Here is a 14,779-nt window from a genome sequence, read left to right as displayed (position 1 = left end):
TTCGGTTTTAATTGAGGTTGCGAGCGGCTACTTGTTCGGCCATTGAAATCTCATCCACTTGGCATAAATTACGAAAAACAGGGCTCTCCCTCGGTTTTTCCATTTTTCAAGTGCCACAAAATGTTCGAGTTTATAATGTTTGGCCTGGCCTTTGGCCCCGACCTCATCCTCAATTACAGAGCCGATCCCAAATCCCGACTCAATCTTATTCTCGGAAAAGCGAGGGAAACCCAAGGCAAGTTCAGTTTTTCCAGCCACTTGCGGTCTTCGTTTCTTTTTTTCTGTTGTGTCGTTGTTTATTTTGTTCAGGATGAAAAACCATAAAAAGTGGCTTCGCGTAACTGACAGCGTCAAGTGATTTTCCTTTGTTTTTCTTTTCGGAGAGGAAGTGTTTCTTTTTTTTCGTTTTTATTATTCGACAGGCAACAAATATCTCTTCGATTCTCCGCATTCTCGGCCTTTTGTCTTGGTTCGCTGAAGAAACGAAAGACTGAAGTCACAAACGCGTATGGAAATGAGCAGTCATCCGCTTTCAGATTTGGTAATAGACTCGGTCTAACGGTAAAGCACATTTCACTCGCAAGATTTGATTTATAGCCAGTGGCCCTGCCTCACATTAGCTAATCGAAACGATATCAGCCCGCAGAAAGTTTCGCAATTAGGCGGGCAGAGGGTTAAAATATGGCGCACTTGAAGCGCACGAGAGGCGCATGCGTAATCCTTTATTTCCTGTTTTAATTTTTGTTTAATTTTGATTTATGCCCGCTCTTGAATTTCGGCTCTGTTGTGTATCTATTTTGGGCTGCATTTAATGAAGGGAAATACAATCAACGCCATCAACCCCTACGCATGCGCATTTTACCCTTGGCACAGGGCAAAGGGTTTTTTTTCGGGATTGTTGTGATCATTTTAATTGACTTTGCGCACGAGCGAACTCATCGGACCGAAGCGCCTAAGATAAAGGGCAGATAGAGGGCACTATATAAACCGAGCGCCATATGTCGATGACGCCGATCTCGGTGATGCAACTGCATCAGCAGGCAAATGAGCAGTTTAAGATACATATCGCTGCATAGTAAAATCTCAGATGCAGCGGCAGCTGTCAAAATAGCCAAAGACACCCACCGAAAATCGAGGGAGTGGAGTTCAATGCACTGGAACTCTATTACCACTACCCATCTTACCCATTACGATCGCAGCGTCTCGGTCGCACCAACTATAACCCAATAAATCCAAATCCAGGGACCAGTGCACTTCGCAAGTACTCGCTCTACAGAACCGCTCTCTCACTCACTCACCCACCACCAGTTCAACACACCTAGCTACTTTTGAGCTAAAAATGAATATACATTGTATATATGAGTATAACATAAAAGCCCTTTTTCGAGTTAGGAACGTTAAAATTGTAGAACTTATTATTAAGCCACCAAATAATATTTCAAATTAGATATCTATCTAAATTCTTTTAAGCAATTTTAAGCAATTTCATATTTGTCTATTTGTCCCCAGACCTTTTCAGCTATTTAGCTATTCCTTATTAGCAAATCCGTACAACACCGACAAACAAACAGAGAGGGTGCAGCGGTGAGAGCCGGAGAGTGGAAAGTCGAGAGAGCGGCTTCATGTAATGCCCGTCTGCCGCTAAAGTCACGATGTTCAGACTTCATCCAATCGTCGACGCGATCGGTTGTGCGCGCACTCTCTGTGTAATCCGAAGCCGATTTTGTGATTAGCCCTCTGCGCCTGCGTGAATTCGTAGACCTTCCTTCAATCAACCTGAACCTACGTGAATTTGTGCGTTTTGTTTACTTGTTTACCTGGCCCATTTGAAAGCAAATTTCCTGCATCCTGCATAAACAGAGGAAGTGCACAGAGGAAATAGTATGAGTTATTAAGTCGCTGCAAACGGAAATAATTAACAAAAAAATTAAAACTAAATGTGCCGATCGCGTTTTAGCAACGGTTTCGATGCGGTTTCAAACACAATCGGTTTAAGCATTGACATCATTGATTTGTGTCCCAAGTGTAAATAATTCGCACAATACAATACACCAAATTGTGGCTTCCCTCCCTCCGCCAAACCAATCCAATCAAATGCAATGAAATGAAATGTTGCCATTGATTTGCGCACATTGCCATTGTTCAGAGTTATCGGTTGACTTTTAACTGGGATCCGTGCTACTTTAAGCTGGTAAGTAGTTTTCATCGCCCAATACAATGGCAGCAAATGAAGAGCGAAAATCACTTGCGGAAAGCGAAAGGTTAAGCAGCGTTCAATTGTTGCATTCTAAAATACAGTGCGGCCTCTTTAGAGCAAACGGGGTCGTCGCAGACAAAACAATAATGATGATGGGGCAATTTATCTCGTTGGTTTTTTGATCTTCAGAAGGCCGCTCCTCATCTTTACTCGGAATTTGTCTTGCATAATCCGCTTGAAACACAATTCTGATATCTGAATATGGAGGAACTTTCGAACTGTTGTATAACTCTTTTCTATCATAACAAAAGCGGCAGGGAAAATTGAAGGCTCGAAAATAAATTAGTTAGCTAGGCGCCTATTAAAACGCGATTTGCTTTGTTGATGAGGCGCAGATAAGGCAGTAAATAGCATGGTTTTTTGCTCATTATGCCACAATCAAGTTCAAAGTCTGGTCGTAGAATACAAAAAAATTAGGTTCGAATTTCTAATAGAATTCCTCAAAGCAGCCACAATCAATCAGTCAAAAATGACTCGATCTCTAACCGACCGACCATACATATAATTACGTCTGAGAATTTTGCGGTTGAATCACAATCTGCGATTCTAATACGTTCTACAGACCCCTTTCGAATCGTGGCTCAAATGCAGTGGCAGGTTCTGTTGGTTCGGTTTTATCTCACCCATCTCGCTTTTGTCATTAATTTTAATTAGATATTTCCTTTTGGGAGTCACTGGCTGCATTTGAATAACAATTGATCGCCCTCTAAGTCGAAATGTATTCTCCGCTTCCATTTCTTCATTGAAATGCCAAACCCTTTATCGGCAGGATGTCTTTGGGGTCTCTAGTGTGTCATTTACATATTCTTCGGATTCTTTTGGCCGCTCGTCTGTGACTTTTGTCTGTTTCTCGATTTATTCAATGCTAACAACCTAATCAGAGTTTGTTTTTCGGGTATTTGTTGGTTATGCTAATTTTCGAATGACTGTATTTTATTTTTATGTGGGCTTCATGTCGTGATTTCTCGCCCATGTGTGGACTGAGGTGCATCAACGCATTTATGCTGACTGTTGTTTCGTCTTCTTCAACCATTAAGTGGGAATAGAAAGCCGAGATTTGGCTAGATAACTTTGCATACATCGTCGACCGACCTGCGATTGTTGACTATTCGGGGTAACTGTTTCGGTTGCGGTTTTCACTTTCATTCAAAGAGGCGCTGTAACAATTAAAACGAGAGCTGCAAATCTCTTCATCTTCTGAAAATAAACCAAGGCAAAACTATCGGCATCGATTTCGCTTTCGTTTCGATCGTATTTCCGATCATCTGACCAGGGCAATTTGCACTTTCTTATAGCGCCTAATCGCAGGCCGACTTTCTAGAATTGATTTGCATAAGTGATTTGTCCAGTGCGCAGACTTTCGCGACCCCAATCTGCATCTCGGTCTAAAGACAGCTGACGTTCTAACTGTGAACGATAAACACACACTCTGTGGAAAAATATGCCCGAGACTAATTGCCCACTGAAAATGATGGGCAATTATCAACTGAAATGGCAACAGCTGCACAGCACTCAGCTCGTACAGTGATCACTCCGCAAACAAACAATGGTAATCTATATGTTTTGGTGGTGAACTTGGAGTCAATTTCATGACTGTATACTGTTTAACAAGTTTCTTAACCTAATTATCAAACAGAAGTCTGAGCCGTTTCGTAATATATATATCAAGTCGCGCAGATATTTTAAATAATTTCTTTTTAAGCTGGTCTGTTGTTCAAATGATAGAAGTATAAAGCTTATAATCAATTTATTAAAAATGAGAACAAAGCATTTTTTCCCGTCTATGATATAATAAAAAGTTTATTAGAACTGCTCGCCAAATAAACAAACCAACGACCTTTTCTTCTTTCTTTCTCTCAAAGTAGAAAGACAAAAAGAAAGATATAAACCCCAAAACAAAGAAATTTCCATATTTATGTCAAGTCCATTAAGCATATTCTTGGCCAGTTGTGGGGCCATCTTAGCCCAGTCTGGTCCATTGGGTTGGCCATGTAGTGAGCAGCCTCCGGGGCGATTAAAATTATCAATGTCGGGGCTGCGCTTGTGACACTTGTGCACACATAATAATGCCCGACCAGCCAGGCCAATTGTCAAGCTGGGCTAATTTGTGAGCAGCCGCTGTGTGTTAGTGCCAAGAGAAATATTTCAGCTCGTAAATAACTCGAACAGACAAGCTGCAGGTGTTGGGAAACTACAAACTAAGCAGGGTTAAGGTTTATAGGAAAACCACGTTGTTCGTAAATAACAAAAACAAACCTGATTTGGCGGCAAGCCCGGGGCGCAAATATTTATTCATAAAGGTAATTATAACGCCAAAATGTTAGTGAAACGGAATTAAGTTAATTTTGATAATTGTTTCAACCTTGTCGTGAAATACGAAAATAAAATAAAAACATAATTTCGTACAAATGCCTCCTGTGAGGATTGAACTCACGACCCCTGGTTTACAAGACCAGTGCTCTGCCACTGAGCTAAAGAGGCTCTGTTAAAATGCTGTCCAAAGCACAACAGCCATTACCGCCGTCAGAACGCTTCTAACAGCTGGAAAAAATTAACAGCGGCCTTATCTGCTAGTTCTAACAGCACACAAGCCGTTGGCTTTTTCCATTTGCATTAAACCAGGCGTAACAGAGCTTCGAATCAAGTTATTACGCGTATATACTATACTATATATTAGAACCAGGTGTCATCTCCATTTAAGTAATTGAGCAAAATACTTTTGCATTGTTCCAACAAATTGTGGGCGCGCACTGAGCTCATCTCGCAACAATTTTGTAGGCGCGCTTGAAAGAGTATTAATAGTAAGCAAGTAACAACAGAGGGGCGGGGCTGGCAACGCCCCCCGTGAGATAGACAGAAATTTGATTTGATTTTCAAGCTATTCAATTTACATAAAATCATTCGCTGTGTGGGTAGAGGATTTTAGCATGCGCGCAGCAAACTGTCGACATCCGAACGGAATGCATTTGATATATGGCTAATTGAAGATCCGAGATCGAGATCGAGATCTCTGCTGATTGGAATTTATAGCAAGCGAAATCCCCGTTTGAATTCGAGTTAAATCCCCTGATCCCGCGGGACCTTGGTGACATCAATATCATTCGCTGCCGCAGAGAAATGATCAAAAGCTGAATAAACTTGTCACCATTTCGCTGCTTTTTGGGTCATTTCGTGTGAGATTCCCCCGGCTAGACCGGAAAAATCGCATTTGAACAAGTTTCACTTGACAGATAAAAAAAAATCGCTGGACATCGTTCCACTTGCGTGGCCATCAGCATCGAAAATGCAATTTGCCAGTTGAATTTAGGAGTAACAGTAATACCGCAATTCGCAGCTTGTTCTTGAGTGAGTGGTGAACATTGTTGCGCTACCTTGAGTCAAATTGCTTCATAAACTCGGCTTTTTGTCAGTTTCACTCCTCTAGAAGTTAGAAGAACGTGGCAGAAACGCCGGAAACGCGCACAACATAAATGAAGTCCAAATGGAAATGATTACAGGGCTTAACTCTATGCTTTGGCTAATAGAGATGGTAGCGTGAGGCAAGATGTGTGGGATCCAAAAGTGCTGTATTTACTCAAAGATATTTGGTCAAACCGCTAATTATTATGAAACTACTATGGTGTATGTGCACGGTTTGAAGTCAGCTCGCAAAATGAAAACTAAACATTTGTGTAACTTGGCTTAAGCATTCCCCTTTCCCCTATTTAATTAGCTTCAACTATAAATGTAGATCACTTGATGTAGCTGACTCAAAATTTGTTTAATTATATAGGTTTCCAACCCATGCGGCCCCCTCACGTAGCCCTCCCTAATAACTTGATTATGGAGTACAAGTACTTGTTCTTGGGCTGGTTGCGCCTCAGCGGTTTCAGCGCCCACAAGCTGAAGCCCCGGGCCTGGGAAGCACCTGAGCAAGAAGCCAGGGTCTTTGGGTCTCGCTGCACTTGCTCTCGTTCCTATTAAATATAAAGACACGAGGAACCCTTCTGAGCTGGGCACGCAAATTGAAGAATAATAATTACATGCATATAAGTTGGGTCTCATGTGTATATGTTTAGTATGCTGAAGAGGGTATAGTTGAACGATCTTCACGGTTGACAGACTTTTCCCACAGCCAATTGAGAATTGTAACTGACACTGGTGCAATTTGGCGGATGGCAGATACTTTGTAGATTCCTGACAGATTCTTTTTCCTAGTTCCCCATAATTTCAGCTCATTAGCAAAGCGTTCTAGCAAAGTACGATCAGCCAGAAAAGATAGATTCAAATCCAGTCGCTAATGTGCGAGTACTCGTCGGAGTTCTCATTCAAAGCTCCCTAAGCAGGTCTTCCCCCTTCTTCGTTCCTCAATTAAGCACTAAAGCGAAATTAGATTAATGGTAGGCCCACATTGGGCAAGGTAAGCTAACCCAAAACATAGGTTCCCCCTCGGCCTTTTACCTATTTCCTGCTCCAACACGCAAGCCGAGAGATAGGCCCCAAAAGATGGGGCCAGGCGGGATGTAGATGAAGTTCTTAGTTAAGTTTTGTAGAACTCTGCTCGGGGCAGAAACATCATGATAATTATTCTCAAAGACTAATGACTTCGTTGGCTTATCTCAAAGGCAAAAGGCGCAAGCCCTAGCCCAGAGCTAAGCAGTACGATGTCAAACAGATGCTGGAGATATGGACTTCAAACAGAGGAAGCTGTTCTTTGGCCATTACATTAATTTCTAATGGTGTGTACTGCTAAAGTATTAACAAGTATTAGACCTTAAGTTAAAAGAAGATGTTTGTGTAAACCTATATTAACAATCATTGCTTTTTCATATTCTCATGGAGTTCTCATCGAAAGTTTGCCTTTAATCTTAGCAGTTCATTTGTAATGGATGGAAAATCTGTAACTAACCACTGGGAACTGATTTTCCATAGAACTTGTTCTCTTTTAGCGCTCAATGATAAGCAAGCTAACGGTACGAGTTTGGGCCCTTAGCCCTGTGAGATACATTTTGTATGTCACAAGTATCTATGACAATTACAGTATGAATGAAGTGCTTTGTCTTCGAGTGCCGACAAAGACAAAAAAGGCAAACAAGTGAAAAGCCAGAAAAGAGGGAAATGAGCAGTCTCCGTTGCCTTTGCCGGCACATTAAGTAATGTGATCTATGCAACCTCATCCGCCAGATACAATCGCAATCGCGAGTGTGTATCTTGCGGCTGTGCAGATCTGCATATCGAATGCATTTCTTTGTTGGTCTCCTGAACAACCGAAAGTGCGTTGTCTCTTTTACCCCTTTTCATTTTTTTTGTAACCATTTCATTTGCATGTGAGCCGCATTTCTTTTGCCGCCATATGACTGATGAAATGGGAACTGGAAGGAGGTTCTGGGTGCCATCGGCTTATTAAGGCCTCTTCAGCGAATCGCGAATGTAACGTGCCAAAGTTGTTAAAGCCGACGAACCGAAAATTGCAACCCAATTGTTTTTACCTTGCCAAGCGGAACGGGAAATTAAACTGACTTTGAAGTGCGCTGAAGTCTAGGACTGAATTGTGGGGCTGTCCATCTGCTGGCGATGGGTTCAAAGTTCACCTTAAAACATACTTATATCACTTCAAATCGAGGTTGCATCTTAAAGTCTGTGTATCTTTTACTCCATTTCAGAGCTGCAAACGAAGACCAAGTGGGTTTTGCATCATGGACACCGGAAGTGTGGTTAGTGAACCGATTTCCGCGCATCATCGCGCCTTCGCCAAACAGAAGTCCGCCTCCATGGTAAGTTACCTCGATTGCAAAAAAAAAAAAAATAAGAGCATAGGTCTATGCACCGATAGACATATTGTATAAGACCCAACATAATTAATGCAACATCCATTGGCTGCGAACCGCCTGCCCCGCCCTCCCTTTGTCTGATTCGATTATGTAAGTGCGCGAATGCTATCTACGCTAATGAGATATTGACACGCACAGGCCAACAAGCATCGGGCATTAGCCAAAAGCTGCAGCACTCAGCCCAGATACTTTGCATCGCTACACGCTAGAAAGTTGTCGAAAACGAAATTCGCAAATGGGCAAACAAAAATCGCAGATACAAGCAGGCGAATTCCAGATAAAAAAGAAGTGAAATAACTTAAGCCGAAGATTTGTTACTTATTTTTAGACTCTGAAGCTAAAGGCGATTATTAATTGATTACTATTTATTAAATCCACTTTAATACTTATTATAACTAGTAGTTTGAGTTTGTACAGTGTACAGCTGCAATTTCATTAAATCCACACTCGTGCTTTAAACCAAATAAATGCATATTAATAAAGCGTTGAAAACAGCATAAAATATGAACAAGAGCTCAAAACAAATTACGACAATTAATTGCAAATCCATTTGAATGCATTTTTAAGCAACACTTTCACGCGGCCCACAATGCAGAGTCACTCCAGCCATTGCATTCAAACGATTGGTAGTTCGAGTATCTAAACACTTTTAGCAGATATTATGTGTGAAGGATTGCATCGCCGGGCTGGGAATATTCGTATGTATGTTTTATATGCGGAGGAAGTTGAGTGGAATTGGTAAGTGTGAGAAAAGAGAAATTACAATTCAATAGACACGCAGAATTCCACGTCTTCATTGAATTTCCTATAAGCGAATATAATGCAATATGGCCTAACTTTTGCACATTTTTTCGGGCGATGAAGAAAGTCATAGTAATATACGATGGAAATGAGTTGCTTATGACCCCACTAATCTTTAACATTCGGCCATTTGAACCTCCTCGCTAAGCCTTTGTGACTGTAAAAATAAAAAGATTTTTTAGATCCACACATGATGGCTGCTTGGCAAATTAGTAGAAAGAAGTCAGCCACCACAATGGGACTTTCACTCGCAGCGAAATGATTGAAAGCAAAAGTGAGTGACGAATATGTTTTGTTTGGGTTACAATACAAATCAACATCAGCATCGATGCGAATCATTAAATGACAGGTGTTTAGTCATGTTTTTTTTCCCGGGGGAGTTTTATCAATGGTAATAGCAACTATAAATAGTTACAGCAAATTGGCCATAACCAAATGGCTGAACAAACAGCTCCCACCGAATGTGAAGTAATCACAGGCAGAGCGAAACGAAATCGATATCTTTTCTTTCCCTATTCAAAGACCCTATGAAATCCGCACCCTTGTGCTTTCGACAGATTTCCTTACCTAACCATGTACGGTCAATTAATTCCTTCCACAAAATTACTCCAATTACTCAACGCCAATACTGAAAAGATTTCCAGCCCGAGCTGTTAATGAATGCAACTCACCTCGTAAGATATGCAAATTTATTTATGATCTGGCGAGAAAAGTCAAGAAATTTATAACGAAATCCGGCGGTCGAAGAATTTCTCACGTTCGCCCCGAGTAGTGGACAATGTCCGGCCGGTAATGATTTCCCTTTTTAATAATTAAAAAAAAAAAAGAAACGTTCTCAAGAACTGCAACTTCCTTGAGGTGGCACAGGAAATCTAGGGGTTGCTGTCAAAGGGGTGCACGAAAGCCTAAAGTGCGATAAGAAGGTGGTTGTTGCAGTTTTTAAGAGCTCATGAGTAAATGCAGCTGAGAAGCGGCTTTGTAACGGCTTTTGGCTGAAAGCACATAAGAGTTTTTTTAAGATCTTAAGAAAATATTAAAATGTTTCAAAATGCAACCCCACAGGGTTTCCTATTCAAGCAATTATTTGGAAAATCCTTTAAAACGTACAACCAGTACACCAAACTGTGTCCAAGTCCGCTGATTAAATTAAAAATAATTTAAAAGTTGCCATGCAACTATTGGATATAGTAATCTGATGATAATTAGGGTGAACCTACAAAGTAATCCCCATACCAATGACATCTGAAAGGTTTAGATATAAGCCATAAACAGTCATATTGGCATTGAAACGCTTATTTTGCTAATCACGTAGTCGCGACGGAAAGCTTTTGCTACGTCAAAGCAACAGGTTCCCCAAAAGCTCATTGCAAAAGCTTGCCGCAACACACCCTAATTCAACACAGTTGAACTCAACACTTCAGCTGATGTGCCGTGTTGTTTTCATTTCTCTGTGTTCTGCAAACTTTGTTTATTACTAAGTAATTTGTACGGAATACTCCTTTATTTGTTTACAAATACCATTTCGCGAGTGATATGCTTTACCTCTGATCAAGTGTAAATTTTGGATAATCAAACGACTGTAATCGCAACAAAAAAAAAGTGCTCAATTATCAGTAATTTATTAAATTAGGAACTTTATCAGGTGCCATAAGCCAGCTCAATAGTGATTAACTAGGAATAAGAAAGTGCAACAACAATAATCGAGTATCGCATTTAAGGGGTAAATAGAAATCTACACGAGGCAAACATTTACACCCGAAGCGTACCTATCGCGTTTACGAACCTCAAATCAGATAGAAATACGAATCCAAAATGAGAATAGTTGGATCCAGTATGCTGTCAGCCCTCAAGCGGCTATCAACGAACCAGCCCCCCACCTTGGTCAGTAACATCCGGTCCCTGAGCTCTTTCGGAACCATGAGCCTGCCGGAGCGCCAGCCCTTTTCTCCAGACTTCTTCTTCCGTCAAGTACGTAATCGGATGAACTACGTTGAAACATTCTAGTGACTAGCCTTCATTCAGCTTTTTGACGGAGAAAGCAGCACCTATAGTTACCTTCTGGCAGATCTGAAGAATGGGCAGGCCGTGATCATTGATCCCGTTTTGGAGCAGGCGAAACGAGATGCCCAGCTGGTCAAGGATCTGGGCTTCGAGTTGAAGTATGCCAGTAAGTCAGAGAGATCTCTATCTATGTATGGATATATCATTGGATAATAATTTCACCATGGCACTACAATATTTCCACATTCCCCAAGTCAACACACACATGCATGCGGATCACATAACGGGCAGTGGCTGGTTGAGGAAGCTAACTGGGTGTCAATCTGTGATTGCTGCCGCCAGTGGAGCCAAGGCGGATCGTCACCTGAAGGAGGGAGATCGCATAGATTTCGGCACCCATGTGATTGATGCTCTGTCCACTCCGGGACACACAAATGGCTGCATGACCTATGTGATCAAGGATCAGGGTTGTGTCTTCACCGGAGATACTCTCCTGATCCGAGGCTGTGGACGCACCGATTTCCAGGAAGGCTGCCCACGTAATCTCTACGAGAATGTGCACAGCAAGATCTTCACTCTCCCGGAGAACTTCCGCATATATCCGGCGCACGACTATAAGTGAGTTGGGATGTGGAAAGTTATGTGATATATATCTAATGGCGGCCATTTCCAGAGGTCAAATGGAAAGCAGTGTGTGGGAGGAGAAGCGTTATAACCCCAGACTGACTAAGGATATTGACGAGTTTGTCAAAATCATGGAAAACCTTAATTTACCATATCCCAAGAAAATAGGTGGGGATCTAAGCATATTAAGTACTACGTCTTATACTAAGTTTAATATCTTTTAGATGCCTCGCTGCCCGCCAATCGAGAGTGCGGAGTGTACGATATACCCAAGGAATAATTCCAACCCCTGCAATCACTATATACGCAGCTTATATAATAATGTTTGAAAGCGATTTGTAATCTTTTAAATAAATAATCATAATAATCTTATCACGATCAAGCTATGACAGCCTCATTTTACTCCCTGACTTCTGTGCTTAATAAGATAAACTTAAAAAACTCACTTCTTTGTTCGCCTTCTTTTGTTGCAGACCATTCTCAATCCGAAGGGTTGTGGCAGTGCCGTCAAGTACAGTCTGCACTCGACTGCAGAGACGAACCAGGAGACTGCCAGTACCACGACCACCTCTACCCATTGTTCCACAACCGGAAGAAGGCGCAAGGGTGGCTCCCTGGGCGGTACTCTCTCCTCGCGATCGACGCGCAGCGAATCCAAGGAACTGCGATCGGCTCTTCAGGATCGGGAGGCTGTCATCCAGAATCTGCGTATCCAGCTATGTCTGGGCAAGCTGCCACGTCCCACGGGACCACCGCTAGATGAGTCCGAGAAGCCGGCGGCTGAGCAAAAACTAAACAGACTGAAGACGGAGGCGGAGAATAAGCGAATTAAGATCAAGAATCTGAAGAGCGCCCTAGAGAAGCTGGACATCACAGAGTGAGTATAATGTTTTAATATTTAGTTTGATAATATTTAATACTTACTTTATTTCATCCACAGCAACATAGACATCCGCATCCGTCAAGCCGAATTGGAATACGCACTCGGCAGAGAAGAACTCCAGATGCTCTCGATTGTGGAGGAGGCTCGCGCCTTGCAGGCACGTCTGGAAAAGTCGAAGCCCGAGGCCCAGACCCTCTACAACATCATCAGCTCTGGAGTCTCCCTGAGTCTGCACGCCGTGCATGCCACCTCTGGAAGATGGGCAGTTCAACAGAGGACAGACCAGCCTGGCTTCTACGTAGAATGGGCTTTAGAGGGCGATGGCTTGTACAAGGGCGATCGCATTTTGGAGATCAACGGGCGACTGGTCACCGGAAAATCCAAGGAAGAGCTGCAGAAGCAAGTAGGAAACTCTGGCAAGTGTCAGATGGTGGTACTCCGCAAGAAGTCCGTACCTATACCACAAAAGCAACTCGACCAGGAGAAGGAGAACAACATGAGGCTCCAGCATCGCATATCGTACCTGGAGGAGCAGGTGCGGGAACTACAGACAGTCAAGGAGCATCATCCATCGCACCAGCAGCAGCAGCAGCAACAGCAAAATCCACAGCAGACATCCTCGAATCAATCTCAGCATGTGACCAGCATCAGCATATCATCACCTCCATCAACACCGCCCGAGAAACCGCTGATCTTCCAGCGCGGCAACTATATTACCACTTTGGTGGGTGGCAAACCCATCGAACTGATGGGTGACGACATGGCCTCCACACAAACCCCTCCCGGACATGTAACCAAAACACTGATTAAGGAAAATACCCACATCGATTTGAGAGATCGACTGTCGCACATGTACTCCATGCCCTCCAAGTCGCTGTCCGCCTCGAAGATCTCGATTAATAGCGATTCCGCCTATATGCAGCACCATCGGCGTGAGAAGGAGCGCCATCGGGATCGCCAGCACCGGGAACGCCCCAGAGATCCTCTCCAGCAACAGCAACAACTGCATCGCGAACATCTCATGAGCACACACGCACGCAGTGTGGAGCACCTGAATCATTACAATGGGTAGGTTATTCGAACTTTTAGAAATTCTTGTGTAGATGTTCGAGATTTAATATTCCTGACTAATCTCCCCGATCTTCTTCGCCATTCCAGACTGGATCGTCGCCGTGACACGCCCCGACAAAGTGAGTCGAGCACCCTTCGAGCCCGCCTGCCTAGCGATATGAGGAGTGTAAAATCCCTGGATTTCGATAGCGAAAACGAATCGAAGCCTGCGACTGAGACGCGTACCACTAGACCCACTCCCCCCAAGAAACCCCTCCGACTGTCGCTGCAACGAGCCCAAAGTCTGCAGACCGTGGAGCTGCACCCCTGTGCGGATATCGAACGAAAGCGGCCCATGAAGAGGGTTCACCACAACAACAACAACAAGGGTGGAGGATCGCCGACTGGAGAGGGCCAGACCATGCTCATCGAGAACTGCAGTCCCATGCACACGGCCTCCCTCGGCAGACACAAGCTCATCTAGAAACCCGATCCCAATGCAACCAAAACTAATTGTTAATCGAAGTAGCTTAATCCTCGACCGATCCTAACAGGCGGTTAAACCCAAAAACAGGCGGACATGTGCAAAATTACAGTAGGCAATATAATTTTAACCAGCTCCCAAGTGGAAAGTTTCTTATTATGTAGTAGTATAAGTACTTACATTCTATATCTATAAGTAGGGCTTGGCTATCAACCTTTAGTATTGAGAGAATCAATAATTAAGAGTTTTTGTATGTACGATGATTTTATTAGCACAATTTACAAATGTGAATACACGAATATTTTCACCTACTTAAATGCGTTATTTATTTAAAAAATTCAATCTTGGCCTGCTATAAATGTAACTACAATTTCATGGTATGGATTGGCATATCAGAAGCTATTACCTATGGCAACTCAATTTTAAAAGAATTTATAGCAGTAGTTCTTCAAATTGCTTCTCCCTATCTGGAAAGCATGCCAATATTTACGACCTCCACTGTAGGCACGAGCCTGGCACATATTTTATGACGCCACAGTGATAAGGTATTCAAATAAAAGCACGTTAGCGTGTTTCAGCTGCGCTTTAGGTAAGTTCAAAGAATTACTTAATAGCTATAATTTGGATATAATATAAATAATTATAAAAGCCAGTTAATAGGATAATAAATATATCAAATGATCAATCTGAGGTTGATAAAAAACTCAACGAGGGAGATAGAGCGATGAAGTAAGCCCAAGATAAACCAGAGAGCGGAACTCTCGCCCACGCGATCGTGCTGACCGCCAAATGCAATACCCGCCGCTCCACCTGGTGGCGCTCTCTATTCTCCATTCTGCGGTCTTCTCGCTCTCGCCAAATCTGCCCCA

At 42.7% G+C, this 14,779-nt stretch overlaps 2 protein-coding genes and 1 non-coding gene across 3 annotated transcripts; 2 read left to right on the top strand and 1 right to left on the bottom strand.

Moving 5' to 3' along the window:
• The first annotated feature begins 1,667 nt into the window (after positions 1–1,667).
• LOC117136702 lies at positions 1,668–14,221 on the top strand. The gene is made up of 5 exons (XM_033297720.1): positions 1,668–2,191; positions 7,900–8,010; positions 11,967–12,370; positions 12,434–13,444; positions 13,535–14,221. Exons 2-5 carry the CDS (start codon positions 7,933–7,935, stop codon positions 13,908–13,910), a joined length of 1,869 nt encoding a protein of 622 aa, XP_033153611.1. The 5' UTR covers positions 1,668–2,191; positions 7,900–7,932; the 3' UTR covers positions 13,911–14,221.
• On the bottom strand, positions 4,667–4,738 carry Trnat-ugu. Its single transcript has one exon. It is a non-coding gene; the product is annotated as a tRNA-Thr (tRNA).
• On the top strand, positions 10,283–11,875 carry LOC117136703 (persulfide dioxygenase ETHE1, mitochondrial). The gene is made up of 5 exons (XM_033297721.1): positions 10,283–10,836; positions 10,891–11,035; positions 11,124–11,487; positions 11,543–11,661; positions 11,718–11,875. Exons 1-5 carry the CDS (start codon positions 10,681–10,683, stop codon positions 11,771–11,773), a joined length of 840 nt encoding a protein of 279 aa, XP_033153612.1. The 5' UTR covers positions 10,283–10,680; the 3' UTR covers positions 11,774–11,875.
• Positions 14,222–14,779: the final 558 nt, after the last annotated feature.

This window comes from Drosophila mauritiana, chromosome 2R, assembly GCF_004382145.1.
Source record: "Drosophila mauritiana strain mau12 chromosome 2R, ASM438214v1, whole genome shotgun sequence".
NCBI lineage: Eukaryota > Metazoa > Arthropoda > Insecta > Diptera > Drosophilidae > Drosophila > Drosophila mauritiana.
Note: the sequence above shows the minus strand (reverse complement) of the source record. Positions and strands in the feature narration are given on the sequence as shown.

Excerpts from the sequence above, each read along its gene's own strand:
- LOC117136703 (XM_033297721.1), top strand. The coding sequence starts at position 10,681 with ATGAGAATAGTTGGATCCAGTATGCTGTCAGCCCTCAAGCGGCTATCA. Across the intron at positions 11,488-11,542 it reads TATCCGGCGCACGACTATAA|AGGTCAAATGGAAAGCAGTG; the intron begins GTGAGTTGGGAT and ends GGCCATTTCCAG. Across the intron at positions 11,662-11,717 it reads ACCATATCCCAAGAAAATAG|ATGCCTCGCTGCCCGCCAAT; the intron begins GTGGGGATCTAA and ends AATATCTTTTAG.
- LOC117136702 (XM_033297720.1), top strand. The coding sequence starts at position 7,933 with ATGGACACCGGAAGTGTGGTTAGTGAACCGATTTCCGCGCATCATCGC. Across the intron at positions 8,011-11,966 it reads AACAGAAGTCCGCCTCCATG|ACCATTCTCAATCCGAAGGG; the intron begins GTAAGTTACCTC and ends CTTTTGTTGCAG. Across the intron at positions 12,371-12,433 it reads GAGAAGCTGGACATCACAGA|CAACATAGACATCCGCATCC; the intron begins GTGAGTATAATG and ends TTTCATCCACAG.